Here is a 25,890-nt window from a genome sequence, read left to right as displayed (position 1 = left end):
CTTTCATAGACCCCAATGCCAACAACTCTTTAGGTCTTGGTTTAAGCCATGGGTCCTTCCAAGACCTGGGTTAAGAGTTACAACAATTTTGCCTTTAAAATACAGCCCTTACGCATACCCTAGCGTTATGTTTTACTGAGATCCCAGTACCGCCTTCTGGAGCCTCCCATTTTACAGGATTACTCCTGGAATTAGGGGACTTTTTAAAACTTTAGTCCCACCTTCAGATCCACGCCTGGTGAGTTAAGCAACATTTCTACGCACCATCAAGAAAATGTTTGAACTCCCTGATATTCAAGAATCCACAGAGGAGGCTTGTTGCGATATCCTGCAAAATAGTACGGCGGTGCAAACATCACTCATTGTAGCCTATCGGCAGCCTACATCGCCGTGATCGAGAGGACACGAAGGACACTATTTTCAAGAATGAGTCAGTCCGATCTCATCGTTCCATTTCCTTTTCTGAACTCATTGATATGACCCTGTTAATTGAAAATAGACTTCAAGAGCAGCAACATCATAACAGAAAGAAGTGTTGCTTCCTTGCTTGTTTGAGGCTCTACAAGAATCTATCCCCTTCAACGTTTGATTCTTTGGAAAGAATATCCAACCAGTGAACGCTCTTTGGAAGATGCTTCTGAAGATCAGGCCCCATGTTGGTTTATTCTTCCTTCCAATATCATCCCGATACACCCGTAGCGTCCACAGGGTGGCATATAGTTAACCCAGCAGAAACTGAACTCTCTAGAGTGGTTTTGGTTCCATGGTGGCTGAGTGGTCATATAGCCCCACACCCGTAGCCGCACAGGCAGTTTGCCTCTCTTGTTTTCTATTCTCTCTTGGAGGTCCTCATTCCTGGTCCCAGGACCATGAACCAGTGATGGCAAACCCACATCCCACTGTCAGTAGGAAGCCTTGGTGGCTTCCCTTTGGTGGCGGCTGGCTCAGCCCACAGTCTAGGAGGAAGGGCCGAAAGTCATGAGAAGGGGCATGAGGATAAAGGGGATAAGAGCCTCCAAGTTGTTCAAGGGCAGAATGTCACACATTTGGGCCAGATTTACTGATCTTTCACCAAAGCAATGCAGCAAGGGGCCTTCCTGGCTGCGTTCCTTGAAAGGAAGAAAGAAATGCACCCTGTCTACTAAAATATGGTGCACTTTTGCCTCCTCCTGAAGCTGGCGCACTGTGCGCAGCCGAGCAACAACACAGGCGCCCTTGCGACATGCTGCAAGAGTGTCTGCTTTACGAACAGGAATGTTTTTGTACACGAAGGGACAGGACACCTTCCTGCACAAAAACAATCCTTAAAGGCATTTTTCTTTTTCTATGTGTCATGCATTCCACATCGCGGATAGAAAAAGCAAGTAACAAGGAGAAATAAAGATAGTTCTCCTTGTAACACCTGGGTATGGAGTCCCCCATTTTGACGCATTCCCAGTTCTTTGTAAATCTGGAATACGCCACAATCCATGGATGGATGCGTGATAATGCCCATACCCCACACATGGAAGACCTCCCTGGTGGAAGGTAACGCAAGGCAGCGATACCTTTTTTCTACTTTTAATTTACTGAATTACACAAAGCCACACAAAAGGGCTTTGCATGGCTTAGTAAATTCCAGACAAGGGCGTGCATTGCGTTGCAATGACTTGCAGTAAATGTGGACCCTGGTTTCCTTCAGGGGCATTCATACATGGGCAATGCCATGTTCCTGGGAAGGGGAGGGTGGGTGGCCTCAGATCCAGTCCTAACCCAGATGGTTTGCGTTGCTAAAGCTTGCCTTCCCAAGATGGCGCTCAACCCTTTTCCAGCGATCTCATCTCCTGATTACCTCCTAGAAGGTGGCACTGGTCTGAGAACAATCCATCACGATAACTTTCAAATCTTCTATCTTTCATTGTGTTTATCTCCCATTTAAATGCTTTTTGGCACTGATGTTCACTGTTTTATTTCTGGAGCTGTATTTTCTATTACGTTCTTGTGCCAGGAAGAGTATTTTGTAGGACAATTCTCTACTGTGTCTCCCAGCAGATCTGGTGCCTTGCTTTCAAAATCCTGTAAGATGTTCTGCCATTTGTCTCCTTTTACTCCTGAGACTCTCCTAAAGAGATAGGCAACAACTTTCCTATGAATATTAAAAACAGGGTGGCACCATGGCTATTGGGCGGAGTTGCCTTTTCCTCAGGCAGTCATGAAGGGAATGAGAGAGACCTTGACAAAACCAATCTCAGTGCTCACCCGCTTGAATATCACCACATAGTACAGTTACCCACTTCAGCACTCAACCACTTCCACTCTCTTCAAAGCCGACTTACTTTAGGATTTACCCAACTCAACGCTGGCCTCCTTCAGTGCCCAACAACTTCAAAAGCAGCCACTCACTTCAGAGATTACAAACTCCAAAGCAACCCATCTGAACAGCCACCATTCTTTATGCCGACCCACCGGAGTATTCACCCTCTTGTGCATTCGCCTACTCCAGCAGCAACTCTTGTCAACTTAGTGAAGCATCCCTCGCTTGCTCATCCACACATTTTCGCACCAAACATTTTTGGGGTTTTTAGTGTTTAATTCCTTTCCCACTCAATGTGTTTCTGGGCAACTCATCCTTGGATAAACTCAAGAACACCTTTGGTCTTCTCCAGGATTCTTAAGGCATCGACTGTCTCTACAATATGGACCTAGTACTATAGTTTCCATTTCTTAGGTTCTTCGCTGAAATTTGACAAGAAACCGTAATCTTTTGTACCTGAAAACAAGCAAACTTTGCCCCTATGTTTTGCTCAGCCAGATGTAATTTTGCTTCCCGGAACAGGATACCGAGGGGCCAGAGGGCGAAGCAGGTGCTCACACCCAGGGAGGTGTTAATCCACAGTGCGGTACTTGTTGATGAGACCTGGAACACAAGAAGGCGGATGTAATATGTCATGCTCTCTTATAAGCAGTTGGTATACGTCAATCTAACTAATCGCTCCACATAGGGATCACAACAAAGGGGGTGGATGGGGCACACAACAAATTTACTGCACAAAAACTACGGGGCATATTAACAACGGCCAGCGATAATCGTCGCTGGCCGTGCTTAGGGATAATTGTATTATCGCAGGCTATCTCTGGTATTAATCGCTCTGGTTGCGCGTAATTAACGCGTTACTCCAGGGCGATAAAAATTCCAGAGATAGAGAGGTTATCGCCCTTTTGCAGGGAACATCGCTGGTTTTCCAGCGATGTTCCCTGCAAAAGGGCGATAACCTTGCTGATACGACCCACAGGGTCGTATCAGCATAATCCACCCTTTATGTTAGGGATGGCTAAATCAGGATTTTATCAGATGTTAGATTTTGGTGAAAAAATCAAATGTGTGCTAAAATCATGTGGGCTGCCTTGTAAATATCGCAATGTAAACATCAGCGATATTTGCAAGGTAGTCCATCCGGGGTACGCCCAGTAACGCCCACTTTGCATCTCATTGGAGATGCAAAGGGAGGCGTTGAGAAAAATGGTGCCAACATGCAATTATGCATGTTAGCACCCTCTTGTAAATAGGGCGCTGGTTTTATCTCTGCTTTTTTGGCTTTGTAAGCCAAAGAAGCGGAGATAAAGCCCTTGTAAATATGCCCCTCCGTCTGTTCTCAATAATATCCATCAGATCAAGTTTGAAATCTATGAGTCCAGAAGACCACACGTGATTCTTAAAGTATTCTTTATTTCATATCACAAAACAATGGAAAACACCGCCAACGCGTTTCTGTCCTAGAGGACAATTGGGACTTCTTCAGGGCTAAAGTAAGCTCTTCAACAACAGTTAACTTTCATGATTTCAGAAAAATAAATAAAAAAAACATTTCACAAATCCAGCAGTCCCCTTTTTAAATTTCGAACAGCACATCAGATTGTCACCTCAAAATGTGGCAAATAGACGTCATTGTGTTATGTTCACACTGGTATGAGTCCCTGCATGGAAAAACGAAGCCACATGCAATTTAATCAAAATGGCGTTCTAGCTGTGCTTTTCATCATTTTGTCATATGAAATAAACAATACTTTTAGAACCACACGCGGTCTTCCGGACTCATTGATTTCAAACTTAATCTGCTGGATATTAATGAGATAAAACTCTGTCTTGGTGCAGTAACTGTATTTTGGAGCGCAGACACATATGCCACAACCATTCAAAGCAATAGCTCTAAAAAGGTATTTGCTCCACAATGGATTGTCAGTCTTTGGGTTGGAAAACTTTTTTCCTAAAATTGAAGAATGTGTGTAACCTTGCATATTTTGACTGAAAGAGACTATCCCAACTTTTCAGGAATCCTATTGGTTCAGCCCCCAACAATTAGGGACAAGGACTTGAGTGCACACTTTGACCCCTGCTGAAGATCGGATCTGAAACTTCCACCTGCTTGACCCGATCCACTATAACATCAGGTGTTGTTTCAACCATGTTAGTAATCTTCAAGAACTGTTGCATCATCATCAGTGATGCAAAGTTGCGGGCCATCACAGGTTATCCTTTTTACAAAATAAGTAAATACAACATTGAACATGGTTGGCATGAGCAGCAATACATCTGCCTAGCTTACTTCTCAGACACTTCAGTGTCTTCTGGATATTCTGGGGTGCCCATGCCTGGCAGATCCTGGTACCCCCTGTTTCGTGTAACTGTCCTGCCAGAAGGATTTAATTCGGGCACAAGATGAATTAAACAGAATTAAACGGCTCTGCTTTACATGGTGGAGCACCTTCGCTCCGTGCTTGACGCGGGACAAACGGCAGCGCTTGTGCTATTAGATCTGAGCGCTGCCTTTGACACCGTCTCGCACCCGATCCTTCTGCAGCGCCTAGAGGAGGCTGGTGTGACCGACATCGCTCTCCAGTGGTTCCGGTCGTTTTTAGCAAACCGGGCCTTTAGCGTGACCGTCCCACCTTATCAGTCCAAATTCCATCCGTTGAACCTGGGGGTCCCCCAAGGCTCCTCGCTGAGTCCTACGTTGTTTAATCTGTACGTAAGGCCGCTAGCTGAGGTCGTCAGGCAATGGGGTATGACGATGGTGTCATACGCCGATGACACCCAGCTAGCGGTCACGATCAGCGGGGATGCCGAAGTGGACGCCCCCAGGTTTCAACAAGGACTGCGGGCGGTCGCCAGCTGGATGACGTCCAACTGTCTCCAGCTGAACGCTAGTAAGACCGAGGTCATGGTTTTTGGCAGACAGCCGGAGCTCTGGGGAGAGAGATGGTGGCCTGGGGATTTGGGTCCTGCTCCCATCCCAGTCGCCGAGCTCAAGAACCTCGGGGTCTGGCTGGACCCTTCCCTCACGTTTGTGTGTCACACCAAACGCACGGCGGCATGCTGCTTTGGCATCCTGCGCGGGCTCCGTCCAGTGCTTAAGTTCTTCGATGCCCCCACCAGGCAACTCATGATCCAAGCCACAGTCATCTCGAGGCTGGATTATGCTAGTTCCTTACTGGTTGGTTTGAATCAGGCGGAGATTGGGCGCTTACAACGGGTGCAGAACGCCGCAGCAAGAGCGGTGGTAGGCCTTCCAAGATTCTGTCCCACCTCCAGTACCCTGCGGTCACTGCATTGGCTCCCGGTGGCCCAGCGGATCCAGTTTAAGGTCCTCTGCGTCGCCTATAAAATCTTGAAGGGGTCCCCAGCTATGATCTTGATGGCCCTCCTCGCCCATTACACCCCAGCGCGACTTTTGAGATCTGCGACCTAGAACTAGCTGTGGTGCCGCGCTTCAAGCGGAGCAGAGCTGGAGGACGCTTGTTTCGAGTGCGTGCGGCGGTCATGTGGAACTCCCTGCCCCCGGCGATTCGTGCTATGAGGGATCTGTTTTCCTTTCGCCGTGCGCTGAAAACCTTTTTATTCCCTTAGTTTGGTTACACTGTTTGTCTATTGTTTAGTTGTGTTGTGCAGCTGCCTTGTCGGGCGCCAGGACGCTCCTTAGCTGGAGCATCTGTGTGCCAAATAAAAACGCATAACATAACATAACATAACATAACATTACATAACCAAAACATCTCCTTTATAGAGCAATGAAAAGAGTGGACATTCCGGTGAGCAAATGTATTTATACCAACTCCACGTGGAGGGGATTTGTAAAACACAAACACACTGATTTTATAGACAAATGTGTATACTGAAAATTACAATTACATTTTATACTATGCCAGAAGATGTGTTCATATCCCAGTGAAGGTGAACTATTTTGCAAAGCTGAAGGTCTGAGATTAAAGTGAATAAATAATGTAGTGGTGACCTATGTCAAGTCTGGAGATACAAATCAATTGATCAAGATGTCTTTGAAAGGTATGATTAATAAAGTAAGAGGTTTAACTTGTCGCCCACCGGAGATATACCTAGAGTATAAATGACTGTATGAGTTGAGGTGTATTAAAGTGTGGCAATGTATGTGAATATGATCTAGGAATATGATGTTTGTCAAATAATGTTTTCAAATTAAATATTAAGTAGAACAAAATATATAGAAAATATTTTTTTAAATAACGTCTCAGTATATATATATATATATATATATATATATATATATATATATATATATATATATATATATATATATATATATATATAGAGAGAGAGAGAGAGAGAGAGAGAGAGAGAGAGAGAGAGAGAGAGAGGGCGCTGTGTGAGATTTTTAGCACATTACAACATTACAGTTATGGTGAAAGGCCTGAGAATGAGAGTGTTGAAATATTGAAATATCATTAATTACAGAAGAAGCAGCAATATTTCATTCAAATCCTCAGGCATGCAGACATATTCCTTCCTAAGAGGATTTCTTGATATATAGATTTATGGAAGATATTTGCGTGTACTTCTGCAGCATTCCTTATTGTATAATGTAATTATTTCCCTAACATTTAGTTATTACAAAAAAAAGTACTTCATCTGTAGTTTAAACTGTTTGATGTTTTCACTTCTGCATCCTTTAAAACAACTTTACCTGGAAGGGTGCTGCATTGTTGTCTTTTTTACACTTGTAGGCACACATTAGTTGCATTCGAAGGGCATTGATATTTCACTTACTTCAATAATAACATTACACTTTATGTGCAAAATATTTCAGTGTCTGAAAAAAGGCATGCTTCTCTGATCATTTTTGAGAGCGAAAGTAATATTACTCAGCCAAGTTGTGCGCATTTTGTCTTGGTCAGTGCCCACAATTAAATAAAGGGAAGTGGTCAAAAATATTGGCCATGCTTCCTATAACTTTATCGTTTAATATCCTGTTGTCCTGCCATTGTTAAATACGTGCATTTTAAGACCACACTTACATCTTCTACATCGTAGATTCCATCTGTCCACAGTATTAGACCGATAAAGGCACAGAGGGGCTTCAAAAAGGAGAACTGGAAAACGCCAATGATGAAGAGCTTGAGCTTCCACCTGTGAAGATAAATATGTGACTATTAGGCTTCTGGAAAACAGTTTCACATGATCTTGCAATCTTAGTAACCACATGTTCTGTAGGGTCTGGTGCTTCCTTATGTGGCCAAACAACTAAAACGTGATGCCAAATCCATCATGGCCTCTTTGGCGTAGTGAGGGGTAGGTTTCCGGCAAGGCAGCTGCGTCTAAACCGAAGTTAATAGTTTTACCATACCCTCTGCCTGTTCCTCGAAGGAGCCAGTTGACCACCCTAATTGGGTTGGTCTACTTATAAGGTACCCCATAGTTAGGTTGCTTATAGTGCTTGGTTCACATTTGACACTAACATTGGATTTGGAGCCCCACTGAGCATCATTTAAGCACTTCCCACGGGAAGGTGTTGATTCCATGTCTGAAAATACAGCAGCTGATTGGATGGTTATATTACACTGATGTACCGTGCTACTGAACAATAAAGGTTTTTGAAAAATAAAAAAAAGTGCCAATATTGTAATTTACAACTGAAAACCAGTTTCTATTTTGTGAGCTGTAGGTTATTTTTAATTTAAAATACACATATATGCCTATGTCAAAAACAAAAGCACTTCCTGCACAAATCCCTCACACCTTTCACCCACATCTACACCACAAGGCCCTATACCCACACTGCACAAGACGGCTTGGGACAAAAAGATCTCCAATAAAGAGCTCCTCATAGGATGCCCGTCAGGAACTGCAGCTCCGGCCTGACGTGGAGCATGCTTTATGATGAAGCATGCCACCCAGCAGGATGTGTGAGGGCCCCATTTCCCAAATTGTCTCCATCATAGGGTTAGGGTGTTAGAGCGACCCAGTCTCTTCATCTTTCTCTCCAATGAACTGCATACCACTTCTGCTTGCTTTTTACCCTAGGGGCACATATGCTGGACCTATAAGTGCCCCGTGTCCCTCCTTTGTTGAAATAGCATCATAGTCAAAACTGTGGATGGGGCTCCCCTCCTGTGGTCACACACTTGTCAAAGAGTCGGTTCCGGTTGCAACACCAGTCTACTGTATCGTACACGCACTTACGATGCTATTTAACAGTGACACCTCAGATGTGGGTGTCTAAATGGAATAGCACAAGACATGCATGTGAGCCTTACGTCTCATGAGTATGCATGGAATGTATGCAGGAGTTAGGCAGAGAGTTGTTAGACCTTGAAGAAAACCGTTGACCCTTTTGGGCTTAGATATCGCTCAAAACATGTTGGCAAAAGAAGTGGATTAATGAACTACAGCACTTCATCGTAAATCCACCTAGACAATATTTTACCTATACCAAGGGCATCCATCAATAAAGAGAACTCCTAGGGTTTACACTTAGGTATTTTTACTTACCCCTGGATCTCTTCTACAGTCCACGCAAACAATTATTGAGGAAATCTCTACACAAGTTTGAGTCTGCTGTAGTGGCATTCACCTACTTCGGTACGGAGAGGACACAGATGAAGAAGTATGCCACTGTACATGGGTAAGACGTCCTTTCCAATATCTTTTGGATCTCTTCAAGTTTTATTGATTAAGGAAAATTAAGACACAAAAACGTTGCTATGGGACAATTCTCCCCACTCGAGCACCATTTGTGATATTAATTGGAGGTTTTTTGGAGGCCCGCATCCACCAAACTCTAAATGAGACCCCTTTTTCCCTAAAACACCCTTTAAGTTTGTTTTAATACAATAAAACACATTTATTAAACTCAAAATATTTTACACACTTTAAATACATTTTCAAGTCAAATTGTTAAAAATTCTCAATTTTCTTTACATAAATGCTTAAATGTTTTAATATGTTCATTTGACATGTTTAATGCAGCAAAAGTTTGGATTATATTCTGAAAAATAACTTTTTTCCATATTTTGTAAACAAGTGAAATGTTCATACAGTTCCTCTTAAGTTATACCATATCAGATGAGAACAACGAATCCATTCCTGTGTTTTTTTTTACATTGCAATACTTATAACTTTGCACTTTCCATTATAAATCTAGGAACACAGAATACGTTGGTGGAGATGGTACTCCATTGCGGTTGCGACACAGTACCTTCTCTGCCAAGCTCTAAATTTAGCGCTAAATCCTTAACAGTTGATTAACCTTAATAATGCAATAGATGCTACAAGACACTGAAAGAGCGGAAAACTTCACAACCAGTAGTGCCGCTTGAGGAATCAATGATTTGATTGATTTGGGTCAGTCGCTTCAACAAAAACTCACTATGAACTTCGGGCCTGATTATGATCAGGGTAACTCCGTCACAAGCGTGACGGATATCACTTACTCCAAATTACAATTCCATTATATCCTACAGAACTTGTAAAATAGCGGACTGTATATCCGTCCCGTTTGTGACGGAGTATCCCATTCGCCAAAGTCGTAATCAGGGCCTTGGTCACAATAGGAGAACAATCCCAGCCCATGTCCACTTTGACAGATGTTTACACTCACACTCACTACTCTGCTTTACTGCTGTTGAGATCAATATCTTCCCAAACAACCAATGAACTATGAGTGTCAGTAAAGAAGAAAATGCACATCTTTTATCTTTGAAGATAATTGCCTAAACTCAGGGTTAAATAATGGATTTAACATTGATTGAAGAAAGCCAAGGATGAAGAAATTAAGGATTAAACAAGAGATGACGAGAACAACGCAGAGTGCCCTCTAAGGTAACTGTAAGACCAACAAATTATATCCATTATTAAAGGGGAACTATTCCAGACGCTAGAATAGAGTAAATGTAGCAACGACTTCAAGACAAAGCAGTTGCTGACTTGTTTCCCCTGCAGCATCACCGACTGTGGAGGAAAAGCTGCTTCCCTTGCTGCAAATATTGTCATTAAGAAAGACTGGAAATATCAAAACACAAAGAAAAGTAGCAAATATCTAAACACCAAGAAATTCTACAGTGTTGTAATCAGAAATAAAAGCTACAACTATCTGAATAAAATCAACAATAAAACTACCAGAAAGCAAACAGACCACAAATACTATAATAAGATAAAAGAGTACCGTTACTACAAATATTGGAAAAGGCAGGACTGAATGAACCACTCGAGTCTGAAATGGGACAGTGTGAGCTCTCAAGAGGTTCTGTTGGGTCTTAGACAAGGTGCTCACTTACTTGGTCATCCTGGTGGGCGGCAGGCAGGGGCAGCAGCAGCAGCAAGGGCCGGTGTTGATTGGCAACAATTTGTCCTTCAGCCTTTCCACTAGGGCCACCTTCCCGCCAAAGCCCTGGATCATCACGAGGAGCAACAGGTAGAAACAGACTGAAAAATACCTGTGGAAGAAGAGCAGAGCTGAGCACGGCATGCGTGGTGGTCCCCGCAGCCTCCCGCAAGAGAGCGGACGCTGGCCTCCGATTGAGAAGTAGTTAGACTTCTAATTTGCAAGCGTGCAAATGTAAATTTAGAAAATTCACTAACTGATACATTTCAAAAAGCTTCAAAGCAATTGTCCTACCACAATGCATTTATAAAAGCTAATATTCAGAATTCAAAAATATAATTTCATCAGTAAACAGATGGCCAAGTGTGGTAGGAGAGCCGTATGCTGCGGTTAATATGAAAGCCTTATACATACAGACCCAAGATACCAAGCTCTATCGTGATAGTTAGGGATCCCTGTCATGATATGAATCCATCTCATGACAGATAAGGATCTATGTCATTTTATCTACATGCTTTTCGCCAATATGTCTACTTATGGTTCATGCTTTATTGCAAACTGTTTCACTTCAGTGGCGGTTTATGCTATATTTAACTCTAACTGGCGGAAGTTTGAAAATTAATGTAGATTCACAAATAAGTATTTCACTCTACCGCTGATCCATTGCTCTCAAAGAATCATGTGATCTGACCTAGCCCTAAGCCCTAATGTTTGACTTTACCTAACCAATAAATTGACCATGTGCCTGTACCCCAATCTATCCTTAATAGTGGCTGTGAACTAGAGCCGATACCTCGACCTCAAGCTGCACTCTAACCGTGACCTTAGATTCTCACTTTATCGATGGCCCTGACCGGGCTCCCGCTTGGACCCAAACCATAACCTCAGATCTGATTCAATTTTGGCCTCATTGATGACCCTGAGCCTAACTCTAGCCTTAACGCTAAACTACGTCCTGGCCCTTTCACTAAACCTGCCCCTAACTTGGACCCTAACCTTAAACACTTTAGTCCTTAGGTTCAATCTTTATCCCAGATCTGACCCTAACTAACTCCAAACCATAACCATTCAACTAACTCCAAACCATAACCATTCAACTAACTCTAAACCATAACCATCCAACTAACTTCAAACCATAACCATCCAACCAACCTTCAGCATAAACTCTGATCACCACCCACAGAAAAGAAGGGATGGGTAAAGTGATGCATTTGCCGGCCATCAGGCAGTAGTAATCGTTTACTACATGTTCTACCAAGCACTCAATTGAGGGCGACAATTCAGTCCTAAGCCCATTGGCCTTGAAAAAATACATCTCCAGTCCCTCCCTGCCAATCCTTCTTATTAGCTCTGCGCTGTAGCATTTTTTTTTAATACAACACAACTTACTGATGTTTTTCCTTATCTGTGCTTTCAAAATACCATGGGCCATATGTAGCAAAATCAGAAATACCGACTCCTAATTACCGAATTTTACCGATTCGGTAATTAAGAGTAGGTATTTCTAATGTAGGTATCAATTCGGTAAATTTTACCGAATCGGTAAATACCGAATCGGTATTTGCTATTGAATCCTATGGGCCTTGAAGCCCATAGGATTCAATATCAAATACCGATTCGGTAAATACCGAATTTTGCAAGGGTGCAGGGGGTGTCACTTTGACACCCTCTGGCACCCCTGTATTAGGCTTGTGTGCCACATGGCACAGGTGTACATGCACAGATGTGCATGTACACCTGAATCTGTATTTTACCATGCAATTGTATTGCATGGTAAAATACCGATTTTGAAAGCCCTGTGTCAATGTTAAAATTGGCACCTACATACCAAACATGCATTTTCGGTAATTTTACCGACCAGTATATTTACCGATTCGGTAAAATATACAGAATCGGTAATTTATCGAAAATGCATGTTTTTTATCCCCCTACATCTCCATGGCCATTTACCGGTCGGTAACGGCCGTTACCGGCCGGTAAATGGCCAAAATCTCCCACCTACATCTGGCCCCATGTGTTTTCCCAGTTTAGTTCCAGATTAACCGGTATTCCTCGACGGGATATCACTTTACCCAGTTATAACTGGCGTGAACACCAGACCTGGTTTTACTGCTTAAGAATAAGGGGCGAAAAAGTAACCCTGAGACCTGGGTAGAACAAGTAATTAAGACACACGGGTAGCTCTTGACTTCCACTGCAATAGGTACACAAACCTGGTTTTACTGGGCAGAGAGCCGAGCCTGGAAAATCACAATAGGTTGAGATTGCAAACGTAGCCTGGCCGTGACCCCTAGCCCCCACCTGACCCCCTTCGACAGGATGGGGGGGAGCTGACAATGCTCCTATCTGCCAACAATGATGGCGCTGGTCTTTGAATGACATAGCAATACATAACGTTGTTCATTAACAGTGCAAATATCAGTGTAAAATTGTTTGGTACCTGTGAAATGTACACAATTTATCCTCTACTTCCCTTCTTCTCCCCATCGATCAGGAAGCAACAATAGTTTTTGTTCCTCCTGCCGGCTACACCTTTTAGGGGCTTCAACCCATTTTTTACCAATTTTAAACCCACTTGTTTCTTGGTGATTTTTTTTGCTTTTTGTCTTTTTTGTATATTTTTCGCTAAAACCCCAACAATTTGCGCTGCCTTTGGAAAAACAGACAGCAACATTGACATGTTACTTACACACTGATTCCCAATTCAACAAACATCATGGAACGTGGTATCCAGAGGCCAAAACATGAGCAGGCCGCGATCACCTGTGGAGGGAATGACATGGGAGCGTAAACCAGTGACATAGACATGTGATACAAATTACAACTTAATTGACTTTTCCAATCCTTCACAGTTAAAATTGTGGTTATGCCAAAAATATAGGATTTCGACCCAAAGAGAGTCGGACCTGTCCAGATAAGTAATTCCACATCTGAGTCCATCAGGGTCCCACTACACTTCATCCTCTACCAGTCGTCTTCGAACCTTGCATGAGGCCTCTAGGAAACCTTCTGGGTGGTAAGAAGTCCATATCCGCGAGGATACGGATCCAGAAGATTTCATTTGGCCATGGCTTTGACCGAGTTGCCACCATCCAAGCCTGGATGTCTAAGACGTACCTCAGAGCTGCTGTCCAAGCTCTGTTCCTGTCCTTCCTGGGAGGGGGCACAACTCTGCTGGGTGGCCTTGATGATACTTATTTAATACCCCTTCAGAGTTTTCTTCCTGCTTTCATCATCAAAGATCTACAAACTTTTGACAGACGTACATCAACACTCAAGGGTCTGCATAGAAAGGGCAGGAATACAGCATATTTAAGGCAATACATCGCATTCTGACCTTTCCCATGCGCTGGCGCACAACGGGCTGCCTAATGCCAACGCAGGCGCCCTTGCACCATGGAGGTCTCCACCACCGATGGTAAAGTATAGGGAAAAGAATAACGTTTCTTACATTTTTTTTTTTATTAGTAAAAATATTTTCTGATAAATCTTCATGTAAATTTATTTTATACACCGATTTCAAAAGTAGAAAACAATGCCGCAGCACTAATAACTTAATTATTGAATTAAATATTTAATGATTTTAAATGTATTAAATTAAAATATTTTTTTAAAGAATTATCGGAAAACTAACTATAGAAATGCATATCCCTTCCTAAACCCCTCCTTACACCTCCTTTAGTAGCTTGATGCACCTAAACCTCTCTAACCTCCTCCCATTTAGTAGTAAATATTCCCATTTTCCAGCCACTCCATACCACATTTATTACCAAAACGTTGGCATGTGTGTGCGTGAGGATCGCCACAGTCGCGTGAAGAAATCAAAGTCAGGAGAGGCAGAGGTGGAGTCCACCGCACATACGTCTGTGAATAGCATTTTGTAGTATGTCAGTGTACTGTTGTAGTTCTACCAAGCATACTACAAAATAATGTGATGAAATAACAGGCGGAAACACTGAGGATATGACTGGTTGTTCCCATAGACACTGAGGAAGTACTATGTGAGCACTAAAGACATAAAATCACATAATAGAAAATATAGAAAGACTGCCAGTAGCAAAGGCTATTGATTTATTGCTGGAACACAGCTGGCCAGTAGTACTCTGGAGGTAGATGAATTCTGACATTTTCCTCTACATCACATCCTCCTTATCACAAGAGCTCCACTGGTGACCTGCAGATGTGAAATGAACCCAAAAACCCACATTACTCAAATTGAATGAGCAGGGAGTTCCTTCTAAGATGATCCCGCAAAGGCAGAGCGCGTAAGTGGGGTGCACTGAAACGAGGCAGGATGTTTTCAAGGTACCATTTATTGAAGAATGCTCCAATTCCTGCCATGAGGTTCATGGAGGGGCTTCCTTCCAACTGCACTTCATCAGAAATACAGACTCAGATGGTTGTGCTCCACAGCCACGACTGCACAGTGTGGGCCAGTGCACCAGTGATACAGGAGGAAGATGCATTCTACAAAAGGCTGGTTTATAAACTGGAGAGATTCAACAAAATGACACATTTTTTGAATAAAAGGAACTTACCGTGGGTGCCGCGCTGCTCCAGATGAGGGTGTTACTTTTCAGGGGGCCACTGACCTTCTTCGTCAAGTAAAGAGCTTCTTCGATGAAGATGATGAGAGACAACAGTGTGAGGCCAGTCAAGAGACCCAAGATGGTCAGCTCAAGTGTGTCCAGCTCTGCGGTTGGAAATAGCACAGACAGGTTTAATACCAGCAGGGGGCGCTGCAATGATCATTCTCTAGGACCCACTAATCACACTTTGGTGGGTTGCAGGGGAACTACTGCAAGCTGGGGGACATCACAATATAACTCTAAGGGTAGGGCAGCTGAAAAAATGCCCCCATCCGTGACTTTGTGCAATTAGACATGTTTTATGTAAGAGTGAATTTGCCACGCTTTTGGTAGATTTGCAGATCTTAACAAAAAGAAATATATATGTCTAGCTCAAAATCCCAGCATTACAAAATTAAATGATGGACGGAGTGTTAAAACTTTTCAAACGCTCACCAACAATCACAGATCTAGGTTTAATAGATCGTTATTTTGCTTGGCATGTCAGTGACGTCACCCCAGTTTGGTACCAGCCATATGCAAATCAGTCTTGACCCTGTGCCTCATGGGAACAGTCCAGCCCAAACTGCCCAGCCAGATCCTCCCTGGGCCGGAAACAAGCATCCGAGGACTGGTTTCGGGGTATCACCCCTCATCATCCACGCTAGCTTGAATCCAGTGGCACATCGAGCAAGGGAACCATGTCTGGGCATACCCTTAGCCACTTAGGACACACATAGCAACCTCACACAATAAAATGATGGACAGAGTGTTAAAACGTTTCACACACTCACCCCCAGTCATAGATCTGGGTTTGATCCATCGTAATTTTGCTTGCCACGCCATCTCAGTGTGGCTCAAAAACACACCCCAAAGAGGATTAAGCAGCACAAGACACTTTGCAAGCGTTAGTAGTAAACCTTTCAACTGTTAATTGTTGTTTTCAGTCAAATAAAGAGATGACAATTTTGCTCAACTGGTGTCAACGTCTAAAATTGATGTACCAGCAGAAATTTTTGTCGCCAAGACACAAAAAGTTTACTTAATTGTAATTCAAACAAGGTGGAAAGAATGATTTCTTCTTTGTCAATGAATTGTTTTGTTTCACTAATTATCCAAATTCACTTTTTCACCACACATGGTTCTCAAAACAGAAAGAATTTCAAAAGGCGGCTTAGGCTGCATTCCAAACAGGTGCAACCATTTCCAAAGATCCATTATCATGGTTCTAGGGAGGTGTGGAAAGAATTGACAGAATTGTTGATGGGAAAATGTGCATGGTGGGGATGTTTTTCCGAGAGTAACATAAAATAGACAAGGAGAAAGAAGCTTGAGCGGTCTGTGATGTCACTCAGAATCCCAAGGGGGAAAGCATTGCATTCATTCACAGCCATCTCTATTTTTTGTATGTCTGCTCCATCCATTTCATCTCCACCTGCTGATATCAGCTGTGCACGGGCAGAGGATCATAGGAAGTCCTACGTAACATGGCCTCATCGGTGTCCGCCTTTGCCCCTTATTAAATGTGTTATCCGGCGACTCAACCCACCACCCACAGCCCATTCCTACCCTCCACTACTCACATTGTATGAATGCCTTATGCCACCCCCCCTCATCACCCTCTGCGTCTTCACTAGCAACCGTCCATCCACGCACATCACCGCCAGTCCAATTTCTCCCCCTCCCTTGGCTAAATATAAAAAGAAATATTAACTGGCCTCCTGCTGTCAACCCAGACCATGCTCTGCTTCCACACTCCACTTCCTGCACAAATTGAAAAATAACATATGCTGTCCTCTCACCAACCTGCACAACCCTCTCTTCAATTCTCCTCCCTTCCAAGCCAAAGAAAAGTAATATCTAGGAACCTATGGCCAGATTTATCAAGAATTGGCACAGTGGTGCAAAACAGCAAGAGAACTTGTTCCGCTGCGTCAAATGGAGTGGGCAGGAATGCGCTATATTGTGTAAATGTATTGGCATTTATATAGCGCACTACTTACCCGTAGGGTCCCAAGGCGCTTCGACCGCTGCGAAACCCTTCCTGGCTTCCCTGAGAGATGGTCCCTTAATGGGTATCTCCAGGGTGAGACCAGGCATCCCCGGCGGTCTGGTGGGGCCGTTAGTGAAGATGAGGCAAGCTAATGCCCAGAGTTGCCGAGTGTGATCGCTGATCAGAGTGGGCACCGAGGCGAGAGAATTATCGAGTCCGCTGACCCTGGTCCAGAAACCTGCCGCGCCGGGAATCGAACCCTGGTCCCGGGCCGTCCTCTGCTCTCGGGTCTGCCGCCTCTAACCAGTGAGCCACACTACTTCACTGGTATTCTCTCTGTGCTGCTGCACCGGTGGCTGCCAAGCGAGAACACAGGTACCCTGGAACCAATATTGTTTTGTGCAGGAAGGGGCCCCAAGAAAACATGCACACTTTAAACCTCTCAACCCAGCTGTCCTGAGGATGCTGGGTTGAGAGTAAGTGCAGGCCTCCAGTGTGCTAGGGAGCGCCAAGAGAGGCCGCTCGCACCTGGCTAGCATCTGCGGGGGGGGGCGGAAATATTATGTATTAAAAAAACATACCTGGAGACGAACATGACGTCCTCTGGTGCAGACGTTTTCTTCCTTTCACAGCAGCCCAGCCACAAGAAGCTCCCTTGCCCAATCCTGTCGCTGCTCACATGCGCCCTGATTGGTGGGAGTAACCTCTCTTTGCGCTCCCCAGTGCACTGGAGGTCTGCACCTACTCTCAAACCAGCAGCCTTAAGACGGCTGAGTTGAGAGGTTTAAGGTGTGCATGTTTTCTTGGCCGTCGCAAGAAGGCCGGCCAAAAAGACATGCGCACTTTCAAGTGCAAAAGGCAGCCCACCCTTCTCCCTGCTGCTGTAACTCAGCAGCGGCCCCGTCCCTGTCCCGCCCCCGTCCCAACGCTCTGTTTGGGGCAGGGAATGAAAACAAAATGACCATTTTATAAGTCATCTCTAGGGCTTTGGGAAGAATGTGAGTGGCGCCACACTCCAACGGAGGAGCTACCTCTGAAAATAACTTGATTGGATCAGATACACTCTCCTGGTTTTCCTTTTGTACAATGGATTACACTTTTCCACAGCAACCCTCCGCAAAATCTAGTTCCACAGGCTAATATCAGTGTTAATAATAGGGCATTAGGGCCTTCCATACATGGCATTTGGCCCAATTCACAAAGGCAAATCGCGGGGGCGGAGATCGCCAAACAGATCAATTATGCCTATGCCAGTGTGCAAATCCCCACCCAGATGCAATTCAGTAAGTGCAGTTGCAGCTTTATGCCTTGTGGCAGGCATAGTGCTAATAAATGCCTTTGGGAATTGCCCCAACATTATTGTCAGTGAATACTGTTTTAACGGGATCTATTCCTTTCATATAGATCTACATTGTTTTCTTACTCAAGAAACGTATATTTTTAGCCCTGATATCTATTTGTGCCAGTGTGGTAAACTATCTTAAATGGTGAACAAAAGACAGGCCTACGTTTGTGTTGTATTTTTAGACACCAAAATAAAAAAGATCCATCAGAGGGTTCCAGAGATACAGAATTTCAAAGGTATAGTGATTATGCACTTCACTTTTTACTGAACCGTGAATAAGCATTGGCAAATTCCACAAATTTAAGTCATAAACTTTTGAAAGAAAAACGTGGCAAGTATCAATGCGGTTGCTTTGACTCACTTTAGGCGACCAACTTCAGCAGGGAGCCAGTCAGGTGGAAGAGCAAGTTCCACAAAAACAGTTACCTCAAAGGTAGGAATAGTCTTCAGTGAGCTCCAGGCACTTTTAACCCTTTGCTGCAGGTTCCAATTGAGGTGGTCCTGATGCAAGGGATACAGAACACTGAAGATGCCCAAGGATGCTGTGAATGCGATGTGGTTGACGAGCGTCCCTCTGCAGCTACTCCTCTGTCCGTGAACTTGGTGAGGCCATCCTGGCCACAGGGTTGACGTCCTTCGGAGTCCTCTTGGTCCTGGATGAAGTCCACTCCCCTGGTATCACGGTTACAGGGGAACCCTTCCTCATACAACAATTCACCTTCTGGGTGACCAAGCTGCATTTCATTGACTCCCCCGGGTCCAGTAGACTCGGGTGCAACTTTGAGCACTAAATCTAGGTCTCTGGTGCTGCATGGCGACAAGGAAACAGTGGCTTTAAGATTTGGGCTACGAAGTCATCCTAGCAGGCTTCTGCCTCTGTTGTGACCCTGTGCGGCAAAAAAGGTCAGCCAAGCTACCCTTGCAGTCTTTGCCTACTCTGTCCTGCTCATAGAGAAGTTATCTCCAGAGCCAAGCCGAAAGCAGACTCCCCTCTCCTTGGCTAGCCACAAGGTTCAGCAGGTGCAGTCCAGGCCAGTGCAGCCTCTCTTTGCCAATTCCTCAGTGCAGCAGGGTAGTCCTTCTTAGCCCTTCTCCCAGTCCAGTTGAGATCTGACTCTTGGTGTCAAGGTTGCCCTTTTATGCTCAGAAAATTACCTCAGGGTAGGATGCAGTAGGTACCCAATGATCTACCAGGTTATCTCTCTCCTGAGGACCACTTCCTGCAAAGTGTGGCACCTGGCGTTCCCAAGATGCACCATTGTGCCCACTTCCGATATGGCAGAACCCCCAGAGCTCTCCAGCCCAACCCAGAGGTGTGGCTATCATAGGGGGGGGGGGGGGGGGGTCGCACACCCCTGTCCCTAGTGCGAGCCTGTCTACCTAGACAATAGAGAAACCCCTTTCCCAAGAGATTCTACTTTTCCCTTCAAAGGCAACTTCTAATTTGAAGCTTGTCTTTTGGACAACTCCTGTGCTTGGAGGTAACACCTCTTTCCTGTGCAGGCTTCTATTGCAACCTTCCCAGGGAGTCATTTGCACATATCACCATGTACAACCATTAAGGGCCCAGGAGACTAAAGGACAAAGTGACATCTTTGTTAAAGTTGCACACACAACGTGCATTCATTTCAGCTAGAGAAGCAAGACGAGCTTAATGTAAAAGTCCTTTGATACCTTAGAGTATCAACTTTGGTCGCACTGTTCAGAAGTTGGCACATCTGAGGGGTCAGTGTGTAACCCTGTGCTGTAGGGCTCATGAAATATACTGCACCCTGCCTTTGGGCTCGGTAGGTCTGTCACAGGGCTGACTTTTTCATATTGCCAGGGGAGGCATGTCTTTGCCCCTGCTTTAAATGGCAAAGTTGGGCTAGAAGTTTAAAACTGCTTCAATGAGGGACTTGACGACTAGTTTTACCTGGGTCAGACCCGGAGTAGAACAACCAGTGCTACAATCTCCGGGGTGACCCTGTAAGCTCCATGCACTGGGTACCCTTGGTACCATATAGTGGGTACATATAGGTAAGTTAGCTATGCCAATTGGGTATAGACCAATTCAACACACATTTTAGGGCGAGGCCAGCACGGAGGTCTGGTTGGCCGGCCTCAGTGCCTTCTCAGTCAAAAACCAGCAGCATCAGTCAAAAACGTGGGGATGACAATACAAAAAGAGGCCTTTCCTCACAGTGAGTCCCGCACACTCAGACACCATTTTGTTAGAGAATTGAGCTACTTCATTAAGTCATGTGCCAGCCACAGCCTGACATGAATGACTCTGCCCCAGCATGGTAGACTAAGCAGCCCGCTGAGACATTTCAAAAAGTTTGGTGCACTGTGGAGTGAGATGCTGATATGATATGGAAATCATGTGGATACTGAGTGGAGACAGAGCACACATGGGCACCTGAAAACAGTGAGCAACACATGGTTACAAAGATCTTTTGGTAGGAGCTTAAGTTGACTGAACCCTCTGGCCTGGCCCCTTGTGTGAGAACTCCATTGTATAGAGGGTCAGACTGGTTTTATGGGGCAATCCGCCAAAGCTTGAACGTACCTGGGCTTTCATTGCATATTTAGGGGGCCCCATGATAACAGACCTTCAGATTTCGTTGGATACAAAAGGAGGAGAGTACGACTGCAGACCTGAAAACCGAGGAGCAAGACTGACTTCTCACCAACCCCACCGGGCCTGTCTGCTGCACCTGAACTTTAGCGAGAAACCGATTTGTCCTGCCTGTGCAGACCTCAAGAAACCGGAAGGGCTGTCAGTGCTTCACAAACTGCCCAAGGAACTCTCATGGAGTAGAGAAGCTACTCCCCTGCAGCCGCAGGCCCAAAGAAACAAGTTCTGGTATACTGACCTGCAGCCTATGGGGGCTACCAACGCAGCAGCCATCCAGAAAGAGGTAGCAGTGCTCATACAGGACACATCTATCCTCCCATCTAAGTGTGAGGAAGCCAGGAACGATCAGAGCCTTACAGTACAAATCCCTGGGGGGCCTGGCCCCTGGCAGGAGACAAGGCTTGTTGTGCCCAGCCCGGACACCAACATCGAGGAAGATGATATGCACATCAAAGGACTTCAGAGACAGTGAGCCCCACATCAAGAGTGGCCTAGCTGTCCTGTTTGTTTCTCTTCTGCAAAACAAAGACTGAGACGTGAGTCTGTGACCACCGCCACCCGATGCCTAAAAGCACCTAAGCACCTGCGCTCCAGAGCCCAAGGGAGGTGAAGGTGCGAACTGGGTCCCAAGACCCACAAGAGCTAAGCCTATGCCTGGATTTGTCCAGACTGGACTGCCAGCCTCTTTCTACTGGCCTCCTCCAACCATGAGAGACTCTTGCACCGGAATCCGACACCAATGCACACTAGCCCCACAGCCTGACAAAAAGTGAACCAAGGGTGTACCCTTTGTGCCTGACGATCTCAAGGGTTGAGCCCCTCTGTGGGTTCCCACAGACTGGTGTCCCCAACCCTGCTTGCAACCTCTTTGTACCCGGACCGTTCTCCCATTGAAGTGAATGAGACACCGGACGCTGTGACACACCACTGCACTCAGACGCCCTAGAGTCACGTCAAGTCAAGTCAAGTCAAGAAATTTATATAGCGCTCTACATACCCATAGGGTCTCAAGGCGCTTGAGGAAGGGTGGGGAATTATTTGTGGAATATCCAAGTTTTAAGTAGCTTTCTGAATGCTAGGTGGTTCTGGGTAAGGCGAAGGTGAGCGGGAAGTGAGTTCCAGGTTTTAGCTGCCAGGTAGGAGAAGGATCTACCTCCCATGGTGGTTTTGTTGATGCGAGGTACAGTGGCAAGGGCTTGGTTGGAGGATCGTAGTTGACGGGAGGGGGTGTAGAAGGACAGTCGTGTGTTGAGGCATTCGGGTCCAAGTTCGTAGAGTGCTTTGTGTGCGTGGGTTAGGAGGCGGAAAGTAATCCTTTTATTTACGGGGAGCCAGTGGAGTTTTTTCAGGTGAACCGATATGTGTTCTTTACGCGGGATGTCTAGTATGAGCCTGGCTGAAGCGTTCTGGATGTGTTGGAGTTTTTTCTGGAGTTTTGCGGTGGTACCGGCGTATAGGGTGTTTCCGTAGTCCAGGCGGCTCGTGACCAGTGCGTGGGTGACCGTTTTTCTAGTTTCGGTGGGGATCCAGCGAAATGCTTTTTTGAGCATGCGAAGAATGTTGAAGCAAGATGATGAAACGGCGTTGACTTGTCTGGTCATCGAGAGTGAGGAGTCCAGGATGACGCCCAGGTTCCGTGCGTGGTCCGTCGGGATGGGTGCTTTTCCAAGGGCCTCTGGCCACCAAGAGTCATCCCAGGCGGAGGGGGAGGTGCCTAAGATGAGGACTTCTGTTTTGTCTGAGTTCAGTTTCAGACGGCTGTGCTTCATCCATTCGGCTACTTCTTTCATTCCTTCGTGTAAGTTGGTTTTGGCGGTGTTAGGGTCTTTGGTGAGTGAGAGGATCAGTTGAGTGTCGTCAGCGTAGGAGATGATGTTGAGATTGTGTTGGCGAGCGATGGTCGCGAGGGGGCTCATGTATGCGTTGAAGAGGGTGGGGCTGAGTGACGATCCTTGTGGCACTCCGCAGATGACTTCAGTGGCCTCTGACTTGAATGGTGGGAGGCGGACTCTCTAGGTTCTTCCGGTGAGGAACGAGGTGATCCATTCCAGTGCTTTTCCTTGGATTCCTACGTTTCTGAGGCGCTGTAGAAGGGTGCTATGACAGACTGTGTCGAAGGCTGCGGAGAGGTCGAGGAGGATGAGGGCGACTGTGTCTCCCTTGTCCAGTAGAGTTCGAATGTCGTCTGTTGCTGCATTAAGTGCGGTCTCAGTGCTGTGTTTGGCTCGGAAGCCGGACTGTGAGGGGTCGAGGGATTTGTTGGTTTCGAGGAAGGTGGCGAGCTGGTTGTTGACAGCTTTCTCGATGACTTTGGCCGGGAATGGGAGAAGCGAGATGGGGCGGTAGTTTTTGAGTTCGGTGGGGTCAGCTGTGGGTTTTTTCAGAAGGGCGCTGAGTTCTGCGTGTTTCCAGCTTTCCGGGAAGGTGGCGGAGTTGAGGGAGCAGTTGATGACATCTCGGAGGTGTGTTGCTATGATGGAGTCTGCTTTGTTGAGGATGTGGTGAGGGCATGGGTCAGTTGGGGATCCTGAGTGGATGGAGTTCATCAGGCGGATGGTGTCCTCAGTGGAGATTGGGTTCCAGTCGTTGAGGATGTTCAAGGGGGGTGAAGGTCCTGCAGAAGGTTGGGTGGGTTGGTCTCCGGGTCGGTAGTCGAAGCTGTTGTGGATGTCTGCGATTTTGTTGTGGAAGAAGGAAGCTAGGGAGTCGCAGAGGGCTTGGGAGGGGGTGATGTCGTTGGAGTTGGCTGATGGGTTGGTAAATTCTTTGACGATGTTGAATAATTCCTTGCTGTTGTGGGCGTTGTTATCTAGTCGGTCTTTGAATGCGGCTTTCTTGGCCGATCGGATTAGTTGGTGGTGTATGCGGGTGGCGTTTTTGAAGGCGTCCCTGTTGCTGGTGTTTGGGTCTTTTTTCCAGGTCTTCTCGAGGGAACGACAGAGTTTCTTCGATTTCTTAAGATCATCGTTGAACCAAGAGGCGTTTTTGCTGCCTAGTTTGCTTTGACGTTTTTTCAACGGTGCTAGGATGTTGGCGCTGTTGGATAGCCATTGGGTGAGGTTAATGGCTGCTTGGTCGGGGTTTGAGGAGTGGGCGGGGGGGTTTAGAAGAAGCGATGAGGCGATCTGGTCGGTGGTGATTTTGTTCCAGTTTCTTTGTAGGGTAGGTTGAGGATGGTTGTAGATTGTGGTCTTATTGTAGGTAAAGTGAACGCAGCTGTGGTCCGTCCAATGAAGAGCTGTGGTGTGACTGAATGAGACATGTTTGCTGGAGGTGAAGATGGGGTCGAGTGTGTGACCTGCAATGTGGGTGGGGGTAGTGACAAGTTGTTTGAGTCCGAGGTTGGCCAGATTGTCCAGGAGGGTAGTGGTGCTGCTGTCATTGCTCTTTTCCAGGTGAAAATTGAGGTCTCCCAATAGAATGTAGTCCTCGGAGGGGAGGGCGTGTGGGGTGATAAAGTCAGTGATGTCGTCACTGAATTGTGCACGGGGTCCTGGTGGCCGGTAGAGGAGGGTGCCTCTGAGTGTGGTCTTGGGGTCAGTATGGATCTGGAAGTGGAGGTGTTAGGCGCTGGCAAGGTTGACGTCTGAGCTGGTTGAGATGCGGATGGAATTCTTATGGGCGATAGCGATGCCTCCTCCTGTTTGTATGGTGCGGTCCTTACGGATGCTCTTGTAGCCTTCCGGGATGGCAATGGTGATGTCTGGGGCTGAGGAGGCGTTCATCCATGTTTCAGTTAGGAAGGCGACGTCCGGAGAGATGGTGTCTAGTAGATTCCAGAGGTCGATGGCGTGTCTGTGGACCGAGCGGGTGTTTAGCAGGATGCATTTTAGGTGGTTGGTGTCAGGTCTCTGATCGGTGTTGGTGGATGAGGAGTTGGTTTTGGTGCCGTCGAACTTGCAGGAGTTGCACGAGAAGGGTCCATGGGTGTGTCCAGGAGCGGCTTGGACGCAGTTGGGGGAGCGGCCGGGGTTAAAGGCTAGGAGGGTGGTGGCATCGTAAGTGATGCGACTGGACTGGGCATTACGGGAACCAGGGGGTCTGGCGCTGGGCGCGGTCCAGGAGCGGACGGGCGCAGACGGGCTTACCTTTGGCGCACCTTCGGCGTGACTGGGGCGCGGTCGCTGCGCGTGAACGCTGCACGCGATAGCATCTGTCATAAGTGGTTGAGGAGGGGGGAGGGGCAAGGGAGGATCAGATGGGAGGCGGGTGCGTGGTGGAGGGGGCGGTCTCAGGGCAGAACAACAACAACAGAGCAAATGGCGGCTATAACGCGATTTCTGACCGGGTTGGAGGAAGGAGCAGAGGTTTTAGCCAAAAACGATGAGAAATGGTCAACTAATGCAGGTTTAAGCTAAAGGATTACAATACAATCAATAAATGCAGGCACAGTTGAGCACAAGCAGGCAGGCACGTTCGAGCGCTTAACGAGGGCAGCAGCGCTATGCAGGCAAAAGAGAAAGTGAAGTGCAGCGTCAGGAAAGCTCAGCAGCGCAATGTGCACGATACCAGGCAGCTCAGGGCAGGAGTCAGCGAGGGCAGGAGGGAGCGACCGTTCTCAACGAAGTCGAGGTGGTCACAGCGCTATGGTGGACAGGGGTGAGCTTACACACAAAGTGGGGGAAAAGTATTTACCTGAGTCCGATGATCTTGGTATATAAATTTGTTTAAAAGTGTTATTTTTATAAATTGGTGTCCGACTTTTTTTTTTTTTTAGTGTGTGTCTCATGTACTGCCTTTGTGTGTTATAAATG

General features: G+C 46.0%; 1 protein-coding gene across 1 annotated transcript in view; it reads right to left on the bottom strand.

Moving 5' to 3' along the window:
* LOC147684206 (organic solute transporter subunit alpha-like) overlaps positions 1 to 25,890 on the bottom strand; it is a 64,453-nt gene that overhangs the window by 10,716 nt on the left and 27,847 nt on the right. Inside the window, exons 3-7 of the mRNA XM_086944608.1 lie at positions 15,149 to 15,303; positions 13,300 to 13,373; positions 10,564 to 10,722; positions 7,306 to 7,417; positions 2,750 to 2,896 (exon numbers count right to left, since the gene is read on the bottom strand). Coding sequence (XP_086800734.1) covers positions 2,750 to 2,896; positions 7,306 to 7,417; positions 10,564 to 10,722; positions 13,300 to 13,373; positions 15,149 to 15,303 — 647 coding nt within the window. The remainder of the gene's footprint in view (positions 1 to 2,749; positions 2,897 to 7,305; positions 7,418 to 10,563; positions 10,723 to 13,299; positions 13,374 to 15,148; positions 15,304 to 25,890) is intronic.

Source organism: Lissotriton vulgaris, chromosome 11, assembly GCF_964263255.1.
Source record: "Lissotriton vulgaris chromosome 11, aLisVul1.2, whole genome shotgun sequence".
Taxonomy (NCBI): Eukaryota; Metazoa; Chordata; class Amphibia; order Caudata; family Salamandridae; genus Lissotriton; species Lissotriton vulgaris.
The sequence above is the reverse complement of the archived record's forward strand: the minus strand, read 5'-3'. Positions and strand labels throughout refer to the sequence as shown.